We start from the raw sequence: 23,157 nt of genomic DNA, 5'->3' as shown, positions 1-23,157 counted from the left end.
TTGAAGTATTTCCAATTAGTCGTTTTTCATTGGAAGTGATTCTTCCCGTTGTGGGCAAAACAGGTTTCATCCTATCTGTTTCTTTCTGGTCTGGATATCTGGGTCATAGTTTGTTTCAGATTCGTATTTGGCTAGGGGGAAGAATAGTTGTTAGACATCTAACAACCTCTACCTGGCCCAGAGAGAGGGTTACACATATCCACCTTGAACAAGCTCATTGTGTTTCCTGTCATTGGAACTATGCATGACTACTATGTATAATACAATACATTATTTTGAGTTATTGTGCCTTCCCTTCATCTAAGGATCTCTGTGCAGCTAGGAAAAAGTACAGACAACTGAAGCCAATATGTTGCTCATAACATAAGAAGCCTCAGGCAAGATACGTGACAGCCATTGCTTGAATGGGAATGAACTCATTTATAATGGACAGATTGGCTACTCCCATTTGTTTGCTAAAAAACACAAAATGGAGACAGCACAGTGTATTGTTTCTGGTTAATGAGGAAACTTCTTTAGAAATCCTTAATACAACTACAGATTACAAAGAGTAGAATTTTGAGAGGGAGGCAAGTCAAGATGAGAGGAAGAGAAGACTTGGCATGGTGGCTCACACCTGTAATCCCAGCACCTCAGGAAGCTGAGACAGGAGAATCACTTGAGGAGTTGAAGACCAGCCTGGGCAACCTAACAAGATCCCATCTCTACAAAACAAATAAAAAATGTTTAAAAACAAAAGGAAGAGAAGAACTCAAACTCCAAAAAATAAAGAACAATGTCAATTTTGCTCATCATTGTACATGCCAGTCATATAACTGGCATACAGCAAGCGCTAAGCTCATTTTTATTGAATGAATGAATAAGATAGAATAGAGTAAAATAGGATAGAATAAAGTGTATCTTTTTTAAGTAGAATAAAAAAATATGCCATGATGGAAGTGAGAGGAGGAAAGTCAGGTCTAACTGCATGAGTGGGAGATGTCCAGGGAGAAATCTTAGCTTGACCATTGGTTTATCCTCTGAATTCTTCAACATGCCTCTAAAACACTAAAGAGATGACAACGGTCCTCTCACATCTCTTGCTAGTGAAGTGCTATGAGATTGTGAGGCAGGCAGGATCCAGAAAGTAGCCATAATGCTAGGAATGATGGTCAGTGCCACATTGAGGTGTATTCCTGAGAGGTGGAATCTTATGACATGTGCCAGACTCACTCATCGTGAAAGGAGGAACTGTGGAGGAATGTGGTAATTTAGCAAAAGCAGCATATTGAACAGTGGCTTGCACTTAGTAGGAATGCAAATTGCCACTGACTGATTAATGCATCTTGAGAATACTGGGTCCAGGAATGCAAAATCACCTCAGTTCCCTCTAATTACTATGTGGATTGCATAGCATTCTGAGCTGCAGGAAAACTGAATTTCATTAGAGAGTTCTCTACACTGCACTCTCTAATCCACTCACCCTCCTCCATGTGTTGGGGCTTCACTTCCTTTCAAGATTTTGACAAACATTTTGTCTGCATAAGCCTTGTAGTTTAGAATCCTGAAATCCTGGGTGCCAAATAGTGTTGTGATTAATTCATACCCATCTCTAGATTATCGTGGGTGAGGTTTCTGCAACAGACTAATAGATAATGAGGTCTCACTAAGAGAGACCATGAGGTGGGCAAGGCGGGTTGACTCATTGCAAAACTGACATTATAGGTCTAGTAAATGACACCTGGAACTAAGTGACTCAAAAAGGTTAAGAAAACTAGGTCATGTTCTCCAGAATACATTATATGGCACTTTTGCTGAGCTGCTGTCTGTTCACTTCTGATGGGGATAGTAAAGAAAAGTGCTACAGGATTGTGTCAAAACTACAACAAGCAGGATAGAACATTAAAAGCCAAGGAAAACTTGGGCCATAAAGGGCTTTAGGTGAAAATTTTCAACACTGAGAGTAATTGATATATCTATTAAATAGCTCAGGGGCTGCCATCAGAGCAAGCTGTAATAATTATTTTATTTATAAAACTCTCACTTCCTCTGAGGTGCTCAAGGCACTGTACAGTAGCATCAAATAAATTAAATTAAAGCATGAAATATTAGGAAAATGCAACGAAATCAACATTTCCAAGGAAACAGGAGAGCCCAAAAAGAAATAAAAGAAGAAGACCTCTGCAAGAAGCAGCACTTAGCAGAGGGATGCTTTTGAGAAAGCAGAGAGAGCTCAGCCTCTTAGGGATGGAACAGCCCCACGGTCGGGCTTCTTCCAATAGTAGATAAGGGTTCAAGCCCTATCTTTTATTTGGATGATCTTCAGCAAGACTAAACCCCCCCAAGCCTCAGTTTCCTCATCTAAAATTGTTCATATCACACTCATATCTACTACCTAAGATTGTTGGGAGATTTAAATGAGATTCTGTAAGTTAAGCCCAGTACCTGTCACATGGAAAGGCCCCAATAAATGTTTGTTCTTATTTTACTGTGACCATGTGACACAGGATGCACAGTGGAGGACACAGACTGTAGGAAGGCAATAAGTTAGGTAAATGGGATAAATGGCTGAAGCAAGGCCATGACAGCAAAGATGGGGAATCGTGAGTGACGGGCATCTATAGGAACAGATGACTGAATGAGGAGTGCTACAGAAAGGAATAAATCAAGGACGATCTCTAGTCCTCTATCTGTCTTGAGAATTGGGTTTTACCACTCCAAGACTGCTGATACAGAAGCAAGAGGAATTTGGGGTGGTAAGGGAGGTGGGGCAAGATGATTTGTTTAATTTTGAATACATTGTGCCACTTTTGAGAGGAGATTCCATTAGGTTCCTAGAAACGTAGCTTTGCCGGTGTTGGATATAAAGATATCTCTATCATGGGTGAAAGCACTGCAGGTAAAGCCCCAGGCCTGGGTGGGTCACTGGACAGCATGTAGCCTAAGTGAGAAGAACAGAAGACTATGTGTAGGCCAACAGGGGAGGGGGAGCTGAGAATAAAACAGCCGTCTAGACAGAGTCCAAGGAGGCAAGGGGAAACTCAGGAAGAGTAGCGTTTGCATGAGCTGAGAGACAATGTCCTTAGGGAGTAAGCTCTAATCTCCATGGCATCTTTGTTGGATGGTATTGAAACCAGTGATGGAGACAATCGTGTCTCCTGATGTAAATCATCCCATGGAAAACAGGCCTCGGGAGTTCACAGGGTCAGAGATGTACCCGTGATCAGCATTATGAATGTCTTCACATCTCTCTTAGTGATGAGATTGAGGAGAACTTGTGGAAGAACAGCAAGTGTCCCCATTTGTGACAACAAGTTAGAAGGACAACATGGCAACAGTAGATTTAGATGCTGGTTCTACCTCAGCCAAACCAACGGCCAGACATTCCATCAGCCATCGTCACCGAGGCTCCACAGGTGATGTCAACTTGTGCAGAGTGCATTTACATAGCACACATCATCCTTAATGAGTTCATAGTCAAATAAAGAAATGTATTCTTTAATTGTGTGCTACTTTTGAAAACGCAAAGTTGATGTTACTGACTATTGCCATCTGAGCTCATGAGAATGCCCAGTGAGGCTGATGTTTAATGGATGGTCCTTTCCACACAGCAAAAACAATTACCATATGCTGAGCTAGATTACAGCACTTTTTAATGGTATCATCTCATGTTATCACCTTACAAGAATCCCGCCGGACAGGATTTATTATTTCCTCATTTTACAGATGGAAAACAACAACAACAACAACAACAACAACAAACAAAGCCAGAGAACACATAAAACCCAAGATTACACAGCGATTTTTCCAACCCATTTGGCGTCTCAGTCCAAATTCTTACCCACCATATTGTATTTTGTTCCCTCATACCCATAAGGAAAGATTCGGCTTTCATCAAGGGGCAAGAGAAAGAGCCCTGGAAGAGAGATGGGAGATCTGGGTTAGTCCTTGCTACTGCGCTTAACCAGCGGCATGACCTTGGATAAGCCAGCTAACCTCTTCAGTTTCATGTTTTCCCATCTGTAAATTAGGACAGTGGTTCTCAACATGGGTAAACAACAGAAACATCCAGGAGTAAAAATAAAAAAAAAACAAAGACACCATGGGCTTACCCCCAGTAAACTGAGTCAGAATTTCTGAGGAGGACCTCAACGTTGGTATTGCCTAACAATACCCCAAGTATCTCAATGTGCAGCAGAGCTGAGAATCACTGGCTAGGTGGCCTCCAAGGAGGCTTCTGTCTCTACAACAACTTGAGCCCATGCCTGTGCTGGCAATTGGGATACAGTCCTTTGAGTCAGGTTAACCTGATCCTTTGCTCATAAGGGGAAGCTTAGTGTTTGAGGGGGGCTGTGAAGAGTCAGACTTTCTGAATTCAAACTCTGGCTCTGCCACTTACCAATGTGCAACCTTCCTTGGGTTAGTTGGTCTCCTCATTTCTAAAGGAAGGGAAATGACAGCATCTATCGCACAGGGCTGTTTGAACATTAAATGACATAGTGTGCATAATGAGCTTCATCTAGTTCTTGGCTGCCACATAATCAGGTTTCAATAAGCTATACATATAAATAGCATTATCATTGCATGATGAAACCTGCCTGCTACTGTTTTCCTACAGTTGCCTCTAAAAGTTCGACGACATGAGAAGCTATATTTACAGTCTTCCATGACTAGACTAGCTAGGGGCACCCGAGCCATTGTGCCCTAGGAAAGGACCCCAGCCTGGAGCAGAAGAGGCCTCTGGGCCTAGAGGAGCCGGAGCAGATCCTCGGGACTCAACCCACAATTCCGTCCTGTTGCCGCTGCACTGTTCCAGGAAACCCCTTTTTCCTGAGATGCTTGCCCCTGGCTGGGCCAGAACAAACGGCAGGCAGGGCCTCTCTGCAGACGCTCCTTCCACTGGGCTCCAGGTGCCTGGTGGAGTGGCCATCACACTTCTAGTAATTGGTACTTTCACAACTGATCCTTCTCTTGGGGTGGACCAGGGGAGAGTTAGGTAAATCATCAGCCCCTTTGAGTAGCTGCTCTTCCCTTTTCCCTCTGTGGTCTTCACATTCACTTGGGCTAAGTGTTACATGTCGATCACGCCTATCACTCATAGACAGATAGAAACCTCCTCCCCCCCACACACTCACACATCCTCCACAAACACACACACAAGATCACATACACACTCCCTACACAAACACACACACACACAGGTCCCACGAACACACACATGCCCCACACAAACACACACACTCACACAAGCCCCACAAACACACACATGCCCCACACACATACACACACTCACACATGTCCCCCACACATGCCCCACAAACACACACACACACACGATCACATCCACACTCCTCACAAACACACAGAAGCACTCACATCCACACTCCCCCGACAAACACACACACTCACACATCCACACTCCCCCATCCACACTTCCCACACAAACATACACAAGCACTCACACACACGCTCTACACAAAAACATACATTAACACATGTCCCACAAATACACACATGACCCACAAACACATACACACACTCACACAGTCCCCCCCACATGCCCCACAAACACACACACAATCATATCAACACTCCACCCAAAGACATACACTCTTCACACATACACAAGCACTTACATACACACTCCCTACACAAACATAAACACACTCACATACACACTCCCCATAAACACACAAACACATACACATCTTCCCCCACATACACACTCACATACACACTTCCCCCAAAACACAAATACCCTACTATACCCAAGCACATTACAGAAGGGACAAAGTATGCACACTTATACACTCCTCTCACAAACACACACTCCCAGACCCACGCACTTTACATTAGGACGTAACATGTTTGGATCTCAAGAAAGACACCTGAAACCTAGCGTCTTCCTTCCCTGCACTGCGCACGGAGAGAATTTCAACCGGGGTTGGATGTGGGTTCCCTAAGGGAAATGATCTATTACCAGTGAAACTGCAGCTCAATTTCAAGATGTGCTTATTAAGTGAAATGAAAAATAAATAATTAAAAAGGTGCATCTGATTATCTTATCCTCTCTACAACGGCCATGTGGGCTCTGAGTGTTGGAGGCGAAACCCATGGGGACCTTCCGTGGAGAAGCAGCCCAGCAAGAAGGGTCCGGGGATGGCGCAGCTGCGGGAGGAGGGAATCGCAGTCTGGGTGCACAGGGCTGCGCACGGGGAAGAAAGCGGACACTGGGTAAAACAGAGGGATGGCAACCGGCAAGGGGGCGCCAGGGGAAGAGGAAAGGAAGCAAAGAAAGTTGGGGGGAAGAAGACTGTGGGAAACGTGAAATTGGAGGGCGCATGAGCCCGGGTGCACAGTGCCCGGAACCGAAGGTCAACATGAAAAACGGGGTTGGCGATGCGTGAGAGAACGGGAGTATCAGATACAGCGTGCCTAAGAGAGTGAAATAGGACACCATGAAAAAGAACAGGAAAAAAAGGATGAAAAACGGTGACAGGCAGAAGAAGACAAAAAGAACATTTTGTGGGAAAAAAAAAAAAAAAAAAAAAAAAAAAAAAAAGCTGCTGGAAAGACCAAATGAGAAACAGCCTCCAAGAGCTAGGTGGAAAATAGCAAAGAAGAGAACTGTCTATGGAAAGGAACAAGGGTGTCCATCTGCTGATTCTGCCGATCTTCTAAACAGGGTGCTGCACTCACTCCAGTGGGGGAGAATCCATGGACAACTGAAGCCTCACTGGAGGAGCACAAATTGTATGAAACCAGGAGCTCAACTCCTGCTCACCTCCGCTGGGGAGCCCTGGCCAGGCAAGAAGGAAGGGGGGATCCCACAAAGCTGTGAACCATGGAGGTCCTTTGGTCTCTGCATTGCTCCCAGATACCCTCTTGTCAAAACTGAAACCAAGTGAGGAATTCTCCTGAATTGGGTCTGCTCTCCCCTAACTTGGCTCCTTCTGCCCTTAAGAAATATCCCGAAGTCACCGGCAGGGCTTTCCAGGCCCTGGGCCATCTGCCGTGGCTCCCCTCTCGGGTCTGTCCTCTCACCCTCCTCCTTCTCTCACTGCCTGCGGGGGATGCTTTTTCCTTCTCTACAGGGACCCTGCCCTCAGCGGTGCCCCATCCTGCACTTGTCATTTTTTGTCCAGAAGCTTTCACCTTCCTGATGCTACCCAGCTAATCCTCCTCAGCTCTCAGCTGGGCAAAACTTCATGTCCAAAGTCCCTGGGCTTCTTCAGGGGCCTCCCCTGGCTGCTGGCATAGCCCCTGGTATTCAGCCCAGCTCTCTCCCTATGTTATAAGGAGTTACTGACTTCTCCAGTCACCTGCCCACATATTATTTGTTTGGGGGTAACTAGGGCATTCGTTTTCTACCCTGAGCGTAGCGTGATGCCTGGCTCATAGTAGATGTTCATGGAATATTTGATGGGTGAAGGAAGGAAGAAAAGATGATTGCTATATATGCATCTTTCTTCAACCAGGTCCTGGGCTGAAAGATGAGGCAGGCATTTCATGTGTTGGTAGGAGAGGAGTGAAGGGCCTGCTTCAGCTCCCCTTCCCCACCAGACCGTGAGCTTCATGCAGTGCTGTGGCCAAGGCTGACCCTTGAGGACGCTTCCTGGTGCATTTAGCTGTCACCTGTGCGACCAGACTGACTCAATCACAGGAAGCTTTTTTGCACGAAAAATTCATTTGCCATATGAATGCCAGAAAAAGGTAAAAAGAATTTCTTGACTATTCTACTGCCAGTCCCAAATGGGCAGCATGCTGCCCTCTCCAAAGAGGGCAAAGGAATGGCTGCCATGTCTCAGTGAGTATCAGTGAGGGAACAAAGCCAGGTAACTCTTTAGAAAAACAAGGTGGGAGAAGGTGGAAGAAGCCTGCACTGACCCACTTAGGGGAGCAGCTCTTCTTCATGTCTGTTTCCCATTTTTCATTTGAACAACAGTGCAGCAACAAGCTCAGGGAGATGAAAGCCACATCGTAATTAGAAACCCGGAACACGCCTGCTCACCTATTTGACACAGTTCCTACTAATCAGCATGAACCTCATTTAGGATTTGATGTAGGAAATGTTCCCAATTTGACCTTCAGCTGCCTCTGGCCTTAGCTCGCTGGGCTCCAGCCTGTGATTCCCAGTTCTACCCCCACACCCACGCCTGCACCTAGGCTCTTCAGGTTCGGTGGGTCTGTGGAGTGGTCTCCACTCTTCTTTTTTTTCTGGGAAGTTCCTCCAGAGATTCCAAGGCAGGTAGCAGGAATGAGTGGTCAGACAAACATTCTGTGATAACTCCGGTTTTGGTATCCTCTGAACCTGTTCTCCTTTCTGCTTTCAAATAGCTTCTCCTATTTAAAAGGCTCTCCTGGTTCTTTATCCTGTCTTATCCTATCTTATTTCAAGCTTTACCCTTTGTTCACACAAACCGCATCTCCTGTTGGTGACATGATTTCATGTCCATAATCCAAAGGCCATATTCCCAGAATTCCAAACAGAAACAAAGTCTGGCACATTTTTTCCCTTATTTGTAAATATATAAACTTGAAACTTTTACAAAGGTGAAACTTTAAATTCCATTGACTTACTCCCTTAGCAACCACACATGGAGAATAAACGCATCTCTTAGGAATAGGATCATCCAGAAAACTGGAACCATGTGGCCACGGGACCCCTTCCACTCTTCCTGTATATGTGCCCTCTGGCCACGGATCGGCTGCTCTAAAGCCCTGTTTGTCCAGCCCCTCAAGGAGAGAGGGGGGTCTCCTGGTCAGGAACACAGGATAATGCAATCTCAGCCTTGTTTTCATTCTCTCTCAGTCTCCCTGCCGCAAAACTCCCCTCCAATCCATCCTTCATTCTGATGCCAGAGATCTTTCTGAAATACAACTCATTTAATTTCCCTGTTCAACCCTTCCTATAATTCCCCATCCCCTCCACAGTGAAACCCACACCCTGGGGGTGGCAGAGATCTGGCCCTCTCCTGCTATCCAGGCTGTGGTGCGCCTCTATCATTCCTGTTTTCTTTCCAGGCAGTGGCTTGGAGTGACTCATCTTTGGTCTCTCAGAGTCCTTCCTGCTGTGTGAGTTGTTCCTTCAATCTGGTTCAATTCTTTACCTTGCTAAGAAAATGCATACTGCAAAACTCGGCTGAATGTCACCTGGTCTGAGACTAGAGGGACCAAAACATTTTGATAGAAGTAACAGAGAAGTTCATGCTCTCACGCCTGAGCAAAGAGAGAGCAAACACTGAGAAAGTATGATCAAGTCCACTTAACGGCCGGCCTTTGTTTTCATTCATTCATTTATTTATTTGACAGATGCTTACAGAGTGCCTACTATGCACCAGACCCTGTTCTAGGCACTTGGAACACAACAATGAACATGCCAGATCAAGCCCCACCATCATGGCACACATGTTCTAGAGGGGGTGAAACAGGCTACCACTCTCCAACACGGAAATATCCATTATGCCAATAGGTGAGTTACTTTATAAAGAACAAACAAGGCCAGAAAGGTGCTAGGGTGTGATGATGTGGGGTTGGAAGCTCTATTTTATGCAGGTGGTGAAGAAGGCCTCTGCCTTAAGGTGACCTTAAACAGAGATCTAAGAAGAGAGCCCCAAGGACACCTGGCATGGGCACCAGCAGAGGGAGCTGTAAGGCCTGGAAGCCAGGAGGCCACCTTGGTGTATCACAGGCATATCAGGAAGTAGTGGAGACAGGGTAAGAAAAAGGGAGTGTGTGTGTGGAGGTGAAGCCAGGGAGACACTGGTGGCCGGACCAAGGAAGACCTTTTAGGCCACAGTAGGGATGTTAAAGACCTTAGGTGAGCCAGGAAGCGACTAAATCAGGAACAACGAAGCCTGCACAGAAATGCTTTCGCTGAGCATGGAGAACAGACGATAGGGAATAAGAACAAAAAAAGCAGGCCAGTTAGGTAGAAAGCTGTGGAACACTCCAGACAAAGGTAACAGCAGCTTGGGAGAGGGCAGAAGAGGCAGGACTGGATAAACGTCCGAATTCAGAAAATCTAGCAGGACGTGCTCAGGATTGAGGAAGAGGACGGGAAAAGGAAAACAGTGAAGACGGACTGCAGCTTTCACATGAGCCACTAGAAGAATGCAATTGCCATTTACCAGATGGCAAGACTCCAGGAGGAGCAGGTTTAGGGTTGGAGTCAGAGGACAGTCAGGAAAGAAGGCTAGAATTCAAGAGATCTATGTTTTACATTTTCAGTTTGAGATGCCTATGAGACACATAGTGGAGATAAAACACAAATACGATGCCCCTCTCCCAGTTAACAAGAGAATGTTTAGCGATTTTAATCTTCAACTCTGGTCCCACATTCACAAACCAAATCTCACAGCTTAATGCTAGGCAACATCAATGGTTTCCTCTCATTAAAACCATATTTGGCAGAGGTGTCTTTCCCTCCCTGCTTCCATACCCTAGGGCCCCTGGGACAGAAATTTTCAACATCAAAAAGTATCATCTTAGTTTTGAAATGTGGATGACTCCATCTGCTCCTGTAGATACCCCAAGGACAAAAAGCTGATGCCTCATTGCATTTACATGACAAGGGTGCATCTCCAAAGAGATTCTTTTTAAAAAGAAAGAATGAAAAAGATGAGTGTTACTTCATCTCTCACAGTGACAAAGACTAAATTTGGGGCAGATTTCAAATATCAATTTTTGTTTTTCCTATTTCCATCCATTAAGGATTCAAAACATTGAAGGTCAGTGTATTTGTTTCCTTTTTCTATAACACATTTCCATAGATTTAGTGGCTTAACAAACAAGAGAAATGGATTCTTTGATGATTCTGGAGGTGAGACGTCCAAAAATGACTCTCACTAGGCTGAAATCAGGGTATCAGGAAGGCTGTGATTCCTCCAGAGGCTCTCAAAAGATATCTGCTCTTTGGTGCTCCCAGCTTCCGCTGACTATGGGCATTCTTTGGCTTGTGGCCACATCACTGTAACCCTGAGGGTCAGCATCTTCACATCCCTCTGCTCCCGTCTTTACACTGCCTTCTCCTCTGTGTGTGTTCCTATCAAATCTTCCTCTGCCTCCCTTTCGTAAAGATTTATGTGATTGCATTTAGGGCCCAGGACAATTTCCCTATCTCAAATCTTTAAACTAATCTCATCTGTAAAGACTCTACCATGCAAAGTATATTTTTGGGTTCCAGGGATTAGAATCTGATCTTTGTTTTGACATTATTCAGCCTACTACAACTAGTAATGAAAAAAAAAATGAATCATTTTGTTTAATAATTATAATATAATAAAAAAGAAACTTTACAGATAGATTATCCAACAAATAGTCCCTGAGCTCTATTAAATTCCAGGCACTGGGGATAGAACGCACAAGCATACAGGCCCCCTGACCTCAGAAAAAATGACATAATCAACCAATCACACAGACAAATGCCACATTTTAACTGTGGCAAAAAGCAAGAAGAAGGGCAAGGCTCTAGCTCCTGCCAGAGGTGGGAGTGGCAGTGGTTAGCAGGTCTGGGAAAGTTCTCTATGGAAATGGCATTTGAGTCAAAGTCTGAAGGATAAATAGGACCGACTGGGTGAAAAGCAAAAGAGAATTCCAGGAAGAGGGAAGGGAACGTTCAAAGGGCCTGTGACCAGAAATAACAAGAAAAAATACACTAGAATGAAAATAGTGAGGCAGGACATGGCATGAACCAGGAGCAGAGGTCCCCTGGAGCCTGGCCTCCAGGACTATCAACTCCTTCATAAGGAATTGGCTCTCTTGGGCTAAAGAGAAGTCCTTGAGGAACCTCCAGATTTGGTTTGAAAAGATCACTCAGGCTACAAGTGCAGAAATGAGGGGTGAGGGGTGCAAAGTGGGTGTGGCAGAATCGCTATTTTCATTCTAACAGTCGGGAGCTGAAACGCCACATTACTCAATTTCAAAAGACTTTATTATTTTCCTGGCCTTCTGCGACAGCAAAGCCTGGCTCCCAAGCTTGCAGCCATCGCTCTCAGCCCAGGGACTCTCCAGTGGCTGTGAGAGCTGCTGCCCTTACACACCCTACCTGCACCCCACCCCTTTGCACATCCCCATTGTAGGGACCCATCTCATCCATCTTTGTATCCATTCCAACCTCAATTTCAGGACTTGACACATGATGGTTTATGTGTGAAAGGGAAAATAATCAAAATTTCTCATCTTTCTTTCTCGGAGTAGGAAGAAATGGTTTGGCCAGCCTAGCCCTTAGAATGAGGAACAGTGTTAGCACACAGGTCCCCTCTGTGAAATCCAGGTTTTAGGACGATAAGAACACCATAAAACATGCCCAAACAAAATTGTGAGAACACAGGAGATGGTGGCAAGAGAGCTGAGGAAGAGCACCAGGTCAGAAGGCCAGAAAGCCAGGAGCAATAGAGCTCCACAGAGGCGGCTGAGGCTGGAGAAACGGGATGCGATCCAGACCGGTTTCTGGGAACAGGGACCCACATCAGCGGCAGGACATGTGTGCATTCCCCATCTAGAGGATTGCATCCATAGAAAGAAGACAGAAAAAGACAAATGGATGTAAGCACCTGGAAGTCTTTAGGGCTGTTGGATGATCACAACAATGAGGGGTGCTCTTCTGCTTCCCTGCACCTACTTGACACCCTTCTCCAAATCAAATTATGGGACACAAAAACACTTCTATAAAAGGTATCTAATTGGGAATATCTAATCTGGACTAACTAAAACAAGGAGATCATTTTTCCAGGTAATTATCAAAATTCAGACTGTAACCCAAAACTCTTAAATCCTGAAATTTACTTCTTTCTACTAAGCTATTAAATCCCCAACGGAGCCAACACCGGGTTCATTGTGCAGACTCCCAATTAATCACAGTAGAAAGCACTACTTGCCAAGTGAAAATCCTCTATTTTGAATTCTTAATCCCCCCACCAGCTGAGTTTACCACAAAGACATGAATATATAATTGAGACATAAAGAAAACATGCCACCAAATTAAACTGCCCTGATTTTGCATCAATAAATTCTTTCTCAAATAACATGAAATGAAGATCTCTCAAAAGCAAAGTGTGGTGCTCCAAAAACTCCAGGAGTGAATTCCTCTGCTGAGCCAAGCTCTAGCGGAAGCCAATTAGATTTCATACCAATGTTAGACAATTATTTACCACAGGCGACATTCAACAGGAACATGTCTTAACATACACTCCAAGTGGTGACACCTCAAAGCCTAAATTAGCCTGGAGATATCAGAAACAGGAAGTCTTCTCATTTGTATGAGGACTCTCAGGTAGGAGGCTGCTGAGGACCTGAGGGCTGGGGACTGCTTCTTGCAGCTGTCATTCATCCTCGGCAGCATCCTCACCCTCTCTGCCATGATCATCACCATGACAGCACAAAACCCAGTACCACACCCTCTATTTACTAGGACACAAAGAGATGCACCTTACTATACTATGGAAGAAGAATCATTATTACAAATTCAAATGTAAGACATACATTGGAGAGATTTTGAAAATTGACGTGTTGGTAGAAAAGTCTTTGGCAATCTTTCCCCTTTGTGTCTTAACCATGCAAGAGGCATAGAACCAGTTGGGATTGGATGTATTCTTTCCTTCCAATATATCTCCTTTCTACCCAAGATTTATTGACTTAGGTGTTTATCATGTTCTTTTCCACTGATAATCTTTTGAGTATTTGTCCATTGTCAAAACAATCTAATGTGCACTTCCTTGTGAAAGAAAGTAGCATTCTAGCAGGACAACCAGAAAAAAATAAGCCTATTGGAAGCCTATCTGGTTCCACCTGAAACTGAGATGCAGCCTACCTTTCTAGCCATATATTGAGTGATTTCACCCCAGGAACTCTGCCCTGTGACCATATTAGCGTCCTCACTCTTCCTCCAACACAACATACACGTTCAGCCTTCCAAGCTTTGCACACATGATTGCTCCTGTTTGGGATGCCATTTCCTCTCAGATCCCCTAAAAAACTCTACTGCCCATTGAAGACCCTCATAAAATATAACTTTGTAGTTTTGTCTAATCTTGCAGGTAAATTCAATTACTCTATTTCAATGTATTCATAGCATTTATACCCTCAAACATCCTAATCCCTGTTACCTTATAAGACAGATATTTGTTAGTATAGTGGTCTCCTCTGCTGGACAGGGCAGGAGCTCTGTCTGAATCTTTGTGTCCCCAGGATCTGGCTTCAAAATACTGTTAAATGGAATTCAACAGGGTCAGTAGAGTGTCTTCGATCTGACAACAGATGGATGGAAACCTTTCTCATCAACTACTCCCTATGTCCTAAGAAGCTACGCATTTTAATTTTATTAAGAAGAGAGGAACAACCAGAATCTTTGGGTCTTTTGAGTGTCTAAGAATCTTCTCCTAACAGTGATGGCATCCAAGTCAGCTGCTCTTGATATTGCTGTATCACACACTCTGTATGGGTGACCTTCTGAAACCATTAGGAATACGGTAATGAGGAAAATTTTGGATATATTATAGGATTAGACAGATCTGTAGTGTTGGGTCATGAGACCATAAAGAGACCTCATCCAACCCTTAATTAAGAAGATTTTCTTCAAGTGCAGCTTGAATAAATCAGTACTCTCATATGGGAATGGGAGTCTAAAGGCATACATCTTGAAAAAGCTGATTATTCAGGATCTGGTGTTTGTCCTTTCCCCAAAATAAATGACATTTCTCACTTGGAAGCTGCAGAAAGAATCAAGATCCAGAAGGAATCAGAGCCATGTTTCTCAATCCTATGGTGTTAGACTCTGAGGCCGCTCAGAAGCAGCCAAGACTCCCTGTGGAAAAGCACCTAAGGGGTAAGAACTCAGTGGCTGCTTACAGACTTTCCCATGGGAGCCCTAACTGCTTACCTGGAGAGATGTTGCCTGACTTCTGTAAGTGCTTGCTGTAAAGCCATAAGGGTCATCTAAACTTTCTGCTCCATTCTCTATGAGTGGGTGTGAAAGGCTAGAACAGGGGACCCTATTTTTATCCACTCTTCTGCAAAAGACGCCAAGTTTTCCAAACTCTGCAGAGAACATGAGGACCCCTTCCCAGCCATACCAAAAGGAAAAGAAAATGCCATTATTCAACGAATATGACTTTTCCTCTGGCATTTTGCTGAGATTACTTTAGTCTTTACATTTTGCCCTTCTTGGCTTAGCAGACAGATGATGCCTCAGGTGAGTTTACTGAAATGTGCTCTAGCCTTTCTGTCAATTCTTGTCCCTCCGTTGTCAGCAACTGCTTCAAGAAATTTTAAAACTCACCAGGTAGAACAGAGTTGCCTCATCTGCATGCTGTCTAGATAGTGTACATCAATTGCAGGTAAAATGCCCTACTTCCTTGTCATTCTCCGGGGTGCTTTGAGGAGAGCTCCAATTTTATAGTGGAATTTAATTTCCTGACTTTTTCAAAGTTCTATCAAATTTAGACGCACAGTCTTATGACCAGACCAAATATACATTTTCATCTATTTCTTGAATGGGACAGGAAAAAGAGAGGTTATTGGAGAGCAGTTTGGGATGATCAGTATGCCCCCACTATCTGTCACACAGGGCTACTGACATCTGGAGAACACAGATGTTCTCAGAAGGTGACTTCAGTCTATTTCGAATTGGATCATGATGTTTTCCTCTACCATTGACTCGCTTGAATGGGAAGTGTTGGTGCAAAGATCTGCAGAGCTCTCCGGGAGCCTTGTCCTGCCAGAAGGGCATGGTGCTTTCTGGGTGACATGTCTGGAGAGGCAGAAAGCTTTGCTTTCAAAGTAAGGATTAGGTCACATTATTTCCTTTGATATTTTGTGTTTCAAATTTCCTTCAGTTCAGATTCAGAGTGGGGAGGGGTCTCTAGGGTGTAGCTACCTAGAAATTAAAAGTTATTGTTCCTGTTCTCTGAATCATAATAATGAGCTTTTGCTTGACAAGGTCAACTAATTATTCAGGATTGGAAAGAAACACGGTTGTATATATCAAGTGGGTAAGAGAGAGAGTCAGAAATAGGGAGACAATCAAAGGTAAATTAGGGGCTGATGTGGCCATACTTCCATTATTTGCAAGTCACTGCCTGGGCTGGGTGTCTCCCTAGTCTAGTCCCTTTCTCTCTGGAATTACTTTAACACACGAAGTGAACAGAATGTCCTGGCTTCTTTCCCTCATTCCTGCCCTATTCCATAGACATTTGTGTTTCCCTTCTTTACCTGAGCTTCAGAGCTGTTTGACTCCAAAGGCAGGTAATTAACTATCAAACAATAGCAGGGATTTTCAGATTAATTCTGCCCAGCAAGAAATAGGAAAACTCATTTTACCAAACAAAAGGGAGGGGCTGATTAGATACTCCAGTGACAAAAGAGAAACCTAGATAGGGCCTGGAAAACTGATAAAGAGGCTAAAAGCTTTTTTAACATTTTTTATTACACTAATATCCCTGTTTTTATAAGCACTGTATTCTACTGTTCTCTGTCATGCAAATGTGTCTCTAAGTGAGAGTGAATTCCTGCAGGTACACCAGTCAAAACGGAGAAGTCAGTTTTCCATACTTGGATAAGGAGGACCTTTCTTAACACTCTGTGCACAACCATGGCACACTTTTGCTCTACCACCATTCATGGGTTCTTAGAAACACAGACGGGGCCTTTTAGACATCTTCTCAAGCTGTCCTTAACTTGGCAAACAATTCATTCCCACTGAGTGTTTTATCCACTCTGTTTTCCAAGATGTAACCTTGTCCAAAGGAACAATGGAGACAGTAGTATGGCTTTTTCAGATGTACAATATGCTCAGTTTGGTAGCAGGATTAAGAGGGTGAAAGGAATAAAATATTCTGCTAGACTCCAGAGAGAACCACTTACTAATTATGTTTATTAAGCAAAAAACCCTAAGGTCAAAGAGATGGAAATCATTAGACCTAAATGTTAATAAATTTTAGATGAATCTCCCCTACTCTGGACAAAAAGATTATGTTCAGGACATGCAAATCCACGGGTGGTATTTCTTACATTTCACATTTGAAGGAAGTATTCAAGGCATCTCAAAGTCAAGAAATCCAGGTATCTGAACTCATTCCCCTCTGCTGATGAATCAGTTTTGCCATGTGATCTTTAGACATGTTAGTATTCATCTCCCCTGAGCTCACAGGTAGAAATCTCAGTGTCCTGGTGGAGTCATCACCCCCATGCTCACACTTAACCAACCCTCGAACTCCGCCTACTCTCCTGCAGGTACATCCTTGGACTCCAGACTCTTCTCTGTCTAAGCTAACCTAGGAACTCCATTACTCCATCTTTTTAAACAATTGAAGCTAACCTAGGAAATCCATTACTCCATCTTTTTCAACAATTCTCTCTTGTTTTTAAAAGAGCACCATCTTTTTAAAATTTCCATCCTCTTTCCAAAATTCCACTCTCCTTTCCACAATATACCTAGCCCTTCAAGCCATGGAAAGCCATTCTAGCTTTAACACCTGCTGATCCATAATGGTAACCCCTTATAGCACTACCCAATAAAGCTTTTTACAATGGAAGTTCACACAAATGTTCTCTCTCTGCACTGTCCAACACAGGAGTGCAGTAGTTTGGGTATTTGTTCCCGTAGATCTTATGTGGAAAGTTGATTCCAAAATTGGAGGTGGGGGCCTAATGGGAGATGTCTGGCCATGGGGATGGAGCATAAATAGATAAATGCAGGGGGTGGGGCAAGTGAGTTCTTGCTCTATTAGCTTTCTTGAAAGCTGGTGGTAAAAAAGAGCCTGGCACCGTCCCTGCTGTCTCTGGCTTTTTCTCTCACCATGCAATTCTGCATATACTGGGTCCCCTTCACGCCATGCCATGAATAGAAGCATTCTGAGGCCCTCTCCAGATGCAAATGTTGGTGCTGTGCTTGTACAGGCTGCAGAACCATGAGCCAAATAAACCTCTTTTTTATGTGTGTGAATTACCAGCCTCAGGCATTCCTTTATAGTAATGCAAAATGAACACAAGGGAACAGTAGTCTTGCATGACTATGGAAGCACTGCAGTGTGGCTACTGTGACTGAAGAAGTAAATTTTAAATGTTGTTTGGTTGTAGCTAATTTAAATTTAATTAAAATAGCCACCCTGGCAAGTAGCTACTTGGCTCAGTTCTCTTGTCTCCTCCTTTCTGCCGCCTTCCCCTCCATCTCCCTCCCACACTGGCTCCAGGGTCACCCTCCTCCCCCAGGATGCCCTTTGCTCCTAGCTTGCCCCAGAGACTTGCTCCATGTGGTCGCCTTGGCCTCACGGCTGTCTGCAAAAAATAACCATATTGGATCAGAACCACAGGGGAAGAAAATCCAGTACAGAGAACTAGGGGGTAGATGGGATATTTGACAGTAAGGGGAAAGACATACCCCAGACCTGAAGCAGCTTGTGCAATGCTGTGAGATGCCACTACCTTCCTTCTGTGTGGATTTATTTAGATATGAAGGTGACTACATATACATAAATACACATACTCACGGGCAGAATATCAATTTAGTTCCTTTTTGTTGTTGCTGTTTTTATTTCTTTTTTTAAAGGATCATAATACCATTTTGAAAACCTAATATGCCCAACTTTTATTCCAGAAGCTCAGGGCTGAATAGCAACTTCAAATCCAGAGAGTCAGCTTCTGCTAGGGGAATTAGGGTTTATATTTGGTATAATAAACGATCCCAAGATAAATATATTTCTTTCCCTTTTTTTTTTTTTTTGTAATCCAGGATGGTGGTGCATCCTCTTTCCAATACAGAAACACAAGAGTCTGGCTCTATTTAGTTTGTCTGATCGCTTTGAAGAGGGGGTCAGTTTGGCTCTGAAAAAACTATGGTCCTCTATTCATTAAAGTGTCGATAATACTCAGTCCAGGCATATCGACAGCGGATTAGCTTGGGCTGAGTCTGTGTACAAGACCAATGCCTTTTTTAACCCAGCTTGTTTCCAGATCAATACACCCATCAGCATTCGAAAATTAGCCCAAGATGAGATTCCAATACTTGAGGTGGTGTGTCATGCGAAGAGGGCACCTAGCTAAGTCACAGATGTAAACACCTAGCCAGGGATTAGACATTTTCCATTAGCTTGGACGTGAGTGAAGATTGATGTAGACTCCATCCTCTCACCCCCTCCCATCATCTCACCCCCACAAACACCCAGCCGTCTCTCTTGGAGCCCATATAAGATCACCTGGCTCTACTTCTAGCCATTTGCTTCAATAAGCATTTATTAAATGTTCACTTTGTATCAGGCATTCTGCGAGGTGTTCAGGGCAGGGGTGTGGGGGTGTGTGTGAGTGGGGGTGGCTGAACAAAGAAAATGACAAAAATATGATCCAGTTTTCAAGGAGACATTAGCACTTTTCACAATTCCTTCCACTTTCCAGTTCCATGAGGCCCTGCTTCCTAAAGCAAATATCTCTAATAGTTCCTAGTTCCCAGTCTCTCATTGTCAATGCTAGGCATTCTTTTCTCAACACTAAGTGTGCAGGGGTTGGGGCAGGACAGGAGGGGGGCTGAGCAATAGCTTCCAAACCACCACCTGGTAGAGTATGCAGATGGTGGCACCGGGGCATTCACCAGCCCTCCCCACAGAGTGGAGATTCTCAAGCATTTTTGGCCTCCCTATCCACAACAAAAATGTATTTTACATTAAAAAATGTACACAAACTGAAAAAAAAATCTCACATGGCAATACATACTCCACTCTTTGTAATACACTCTGATACCTTCTATGCAATTCTATTTTCTTTAAAATTGCTGTTTGCATGCATCAGTTCAAAAAGTATTCATTTATAGAATCATTTTTTAAACAGCCATTGTAATTTCCTTTGGGGAAGAAAGAGTAAGCAAAACATAATAAAAACTTGGCATGACCAAACTTGGGCCACAGCATCAAGGATTCCCATGTCCCCTGGCATACGTTCCGCCCACAGCCAGGTCCAGCATCACCTTGTTCTCATGTGTCCTCCTCTCAGTCCTGCTCACCCTGCCTCACTCAACAGTGCTGATCACGACCCAAGTTCCACCTTCCCCTACTGTCAAACAGCAGGCCTCCCCTTCCTTCTTCCAGCTCACTACAGTTCTTCCTTCTCAAGTTGCCTTCCTTCCTATTCTGTCTCTAACCAATCATCCCATAGTTCTTTGCCCTTTTCTTGAACACACCGACAAGGGGACTGGTGGAAGGAGCCCCTAGGAGAGGAGTTTGTCACCCTGGAGCTACACGTCCCTGGCTGAAAGGGCCTCGGGATCAGCCTGGGAAAGGGCTCCAGCGCTGGATCTGGCATGCTGCTGCTCAGGGGCTATACTGCTGACATCACAAAATAAGATATTTGACCCACTGTAAAAGATGCTCAAAAATTTTAAAAATTACAAAAGTCCTAAAAAAGAAAAGAAAGCTCCATAGCTAACACTGAAATAGCACTTGTATGTGCCACGCCCTCTTCTACATGTTTTCTATGTCAGTACGTTTACAATTCAATCCTCACGTTGACCCCCTTTATAGAAAGAGAACCCTGAGACACGGTAATAACTTGATTAAGGTCTCACAGCCAGAAAGTGGCCAAGTGTGACGCCAGCTCTTGCTCACTAACTAGGAATCCTTCAACCGGGTTAAGTGTTGTCTGAATGCCCCAGGACTGGTTCTACCTTGTGGGAAGAGGTGAGCTCCATTCCCAGGTTCTAAGAGAGCATAACCAACACACATATTCTCTCTTTCTCTCTCTCTCTCTCTCTCTCTCTCTCTCACACACACACACACACACACACACACACACACACACACAAACATACAAGGCCTCATGAACTAGGAGTCAGGGGAGGAGAAGAAGGCCAGGAGAGTTGGGATGGAATCAAAACAGGGAGAATCAGACACCAGTATTATATGGGAGAAATGGCATCCAAAACCCCTGGCTGGGAGAGGAGAGGAGGCGCAAGTGAGCTGGAAACAAGCAGGTGCTTGTGAAGGATGCAGCTGAGGGCAGTGCCCAGTGCATCCTGGTTGGCTCTGCTTTCGTTCAAGGCTGGAGGGGGGCATGGCATACATGTACTTCCAAAAGTGCATTAAAAGTCTGGTTTTAAACATAACACGGTCTTGGAATTGGATGAAATCTAAAAAACAAAACAAAACAAAAAACAAACAAAAAAAACTAACTAAAACTTAGGGGAGAAAAAAGCCAAGAAGAGCAATAATTACAAGATAATTTCCTGAGAAAATATATTATTGGAACAAAAATGAAAAAAACAATTCCTAGTTCCACTCAATGAAAATGACTGGAAAATTTAGCTTCTAACTGCAAAATGACAACCAGAAATGTGCCCTGGACCCTAGATGCGTAGAATAAGGATAACTCATCTCTGTTGAGGATCAGAGAACAAACCTTTACCCAAAGGCTTTCCAGGCTGGCCAGCCAGATCTCCCCGCCAAGCCCCGCCCACCTACCTTGCACAATGAGGTGGACCCTAGAGGTCTTTGGGTGGTTGTCTGTCTGCACCGAGCAGGTGTAAGGGCCCTCGTCATACACATCCACGTTCTGGATCTCGATGCTGTACTGCGTTTGGGTGTTGCTCAGAAGGACCACGCGAGGATCCAGGCACCACTTGTCATTCCCAGCATAGAGGATGGTGCTGCGGTTTAGCCAGGCCACCCGGGTGACCCGGTTGTCAATAGTGCACCTGAAGGGAAGACCAGACAGGTACGTCAAGGGACTGAGAGATGACAGCAGCCATCAGAGGGAGGTCCTCATGGCAAGGCTAGAATATCTTGTCTTTCTCCCTTCCCCCAACACATACACTTCCTTCGATTTGTCAGGGGTGGACTTTTCTGGAACACAGCAAAGGCCTTATGGGATTACAGCCTCAGAATGTTGCTCGGAGCTTCTCAAACCACTTGAGCACAGAACCACTTCAAATACGATCTCAGTTATAACCTAGAGGTACCTTGCATGCCCAGGATGGCTGGATACTTCGAATACTACCAGTTCTCCCTTTGCTCAAGGATTTGGGTGATGATAATCCTTCATAGTTATGTCTAGGTGTTTAGGGTGCACTAAGTCATTCAATACTTATAATAACCCTATGAAGAATCTTTTATTGGAAAAAGCCTAGAAGAGCAGAGAAACTACACTAAACTAGTTCTCCAAGTCACACAATAATTATGTGTTAGATCAGAGACCCAGCTTTTAACTACTAAACATCATTCCTCTCATCTCAGAATAGCAAATTCCCACAGAAAGCTTCTGCAGTCAAAACTAAATACAGACCACCACTATTGCTATTCATCTTCATTATACCCAGGGGCAGAAATGTTCGGTTACTGCTAGACTAAAGCCACTTTCCAAAATCTCAAAACTGTCTGCACATATAAAAATAGATTTTCTTTCTTTTATTTTTGCATCTGGAGTCCTTGAATTGTGGAAGCTCCCTTCTCTTTTCTACACTTTTAAATTTCCCAGCAACTCTCGCCAAGCCCTCACCATGTCTTTCTGTCTGTATTCATTTCCCTCTCTTACCACAGCAAGTCTGTTCCATGGCCTTAGGCTAAATTTACAAACACAGTGTCCTGATCCTGACTATAATGCTGGAAATAACAATGTAGCATAGGATGTATAATGATGCCTCAAATGTATACATTATTTTGCAGTGTACAAAGCACTTTTACGGCTCAAGGTCTCCTTTGATGTTTTGCAACAAATTTATGAGGTTGACACTCTTACCCATTCTCTGCTTTAAAGATCAGGACACTAGGGTTCTGAATAGCCTGATGACTTGTCCAAGGAATGAGAGCTAAAAGTACAGAAGTCAGACCTCTCAGTCAAGTCTTCTAATTCCTGGTCCTATGTGAGACTCATAACGTGCAAAGGTGAATTTTTCACTGAGGATGGGTGATGGCTTCTATTGGATTCCCAAAATGGTTTGTGACTATAAAAATTCCAACAAGTGCTATTGCACACACCTGCTTCTTCAGGAGACCCCCTGTCCCCATGAGACATCTTGTACTGTGCATCCTTTCTGCTTTGCTTATGTAAATGTCTCAACATTATGTAAGGATCACTTACGTGCACAGGGATAGTTTGCTGAGAGTTCTTGTGGGAAATACTGCCCAAAAAGAAACACCTTGGCACAGGTGTCCAACAAGTTTTTTGCAGCTCATTGCATTTTCTGGCAATGCAGATGAGAGG

At 44.0% G+C, this 23,157-nt stretch overlaps 1 protein-coding gene across 8 annotated transcripts in view; it reads right to left on the bottom strand.

Moving 5' to 3' along the window:
- Nucleotides 1-23,157, bottom strand: part of NTM (neurotrimin) — a 965,686-nt gene that overhangs the window by 164,963 nt on the left and 777,566 nt on the right. For all 8 annotated transcript variants that reach the window (XM_055095115.2, XM_055095116.2, XM_008973271.5 and 5 more), the window contains one exon: nucleotides 21,420-21,652. In XM_055095115.2, coding sequence (XP_054951090.1) covers nucleotides 21,420-21,652 — 233 coding nt within the window. The remainder of the gene's footprint in view (nucleotides 1-21,419; nucleotides 21,653-23,157) is intronic.

The sequence above is a fragment of the Pan paniscus genome, chromosome 9 (assembly GCF_029289425.2).
Source record: "Pan paniscus chromosome 9, NHGRI_mPanPan1-v2.0_pri, whole genome shotgun sequence".
Classification (NCBI taxonomy): domain Eukaryota; kingdom Metazoa; phylum Chordata; class Mammalia; order Primates; family Hominidae; genus Pan; species Pan paniscus.
Note: the sequence above shows the minus strand (reverse complement) of the source record. Positions and strands in the feature narration are given on the sequence as shown.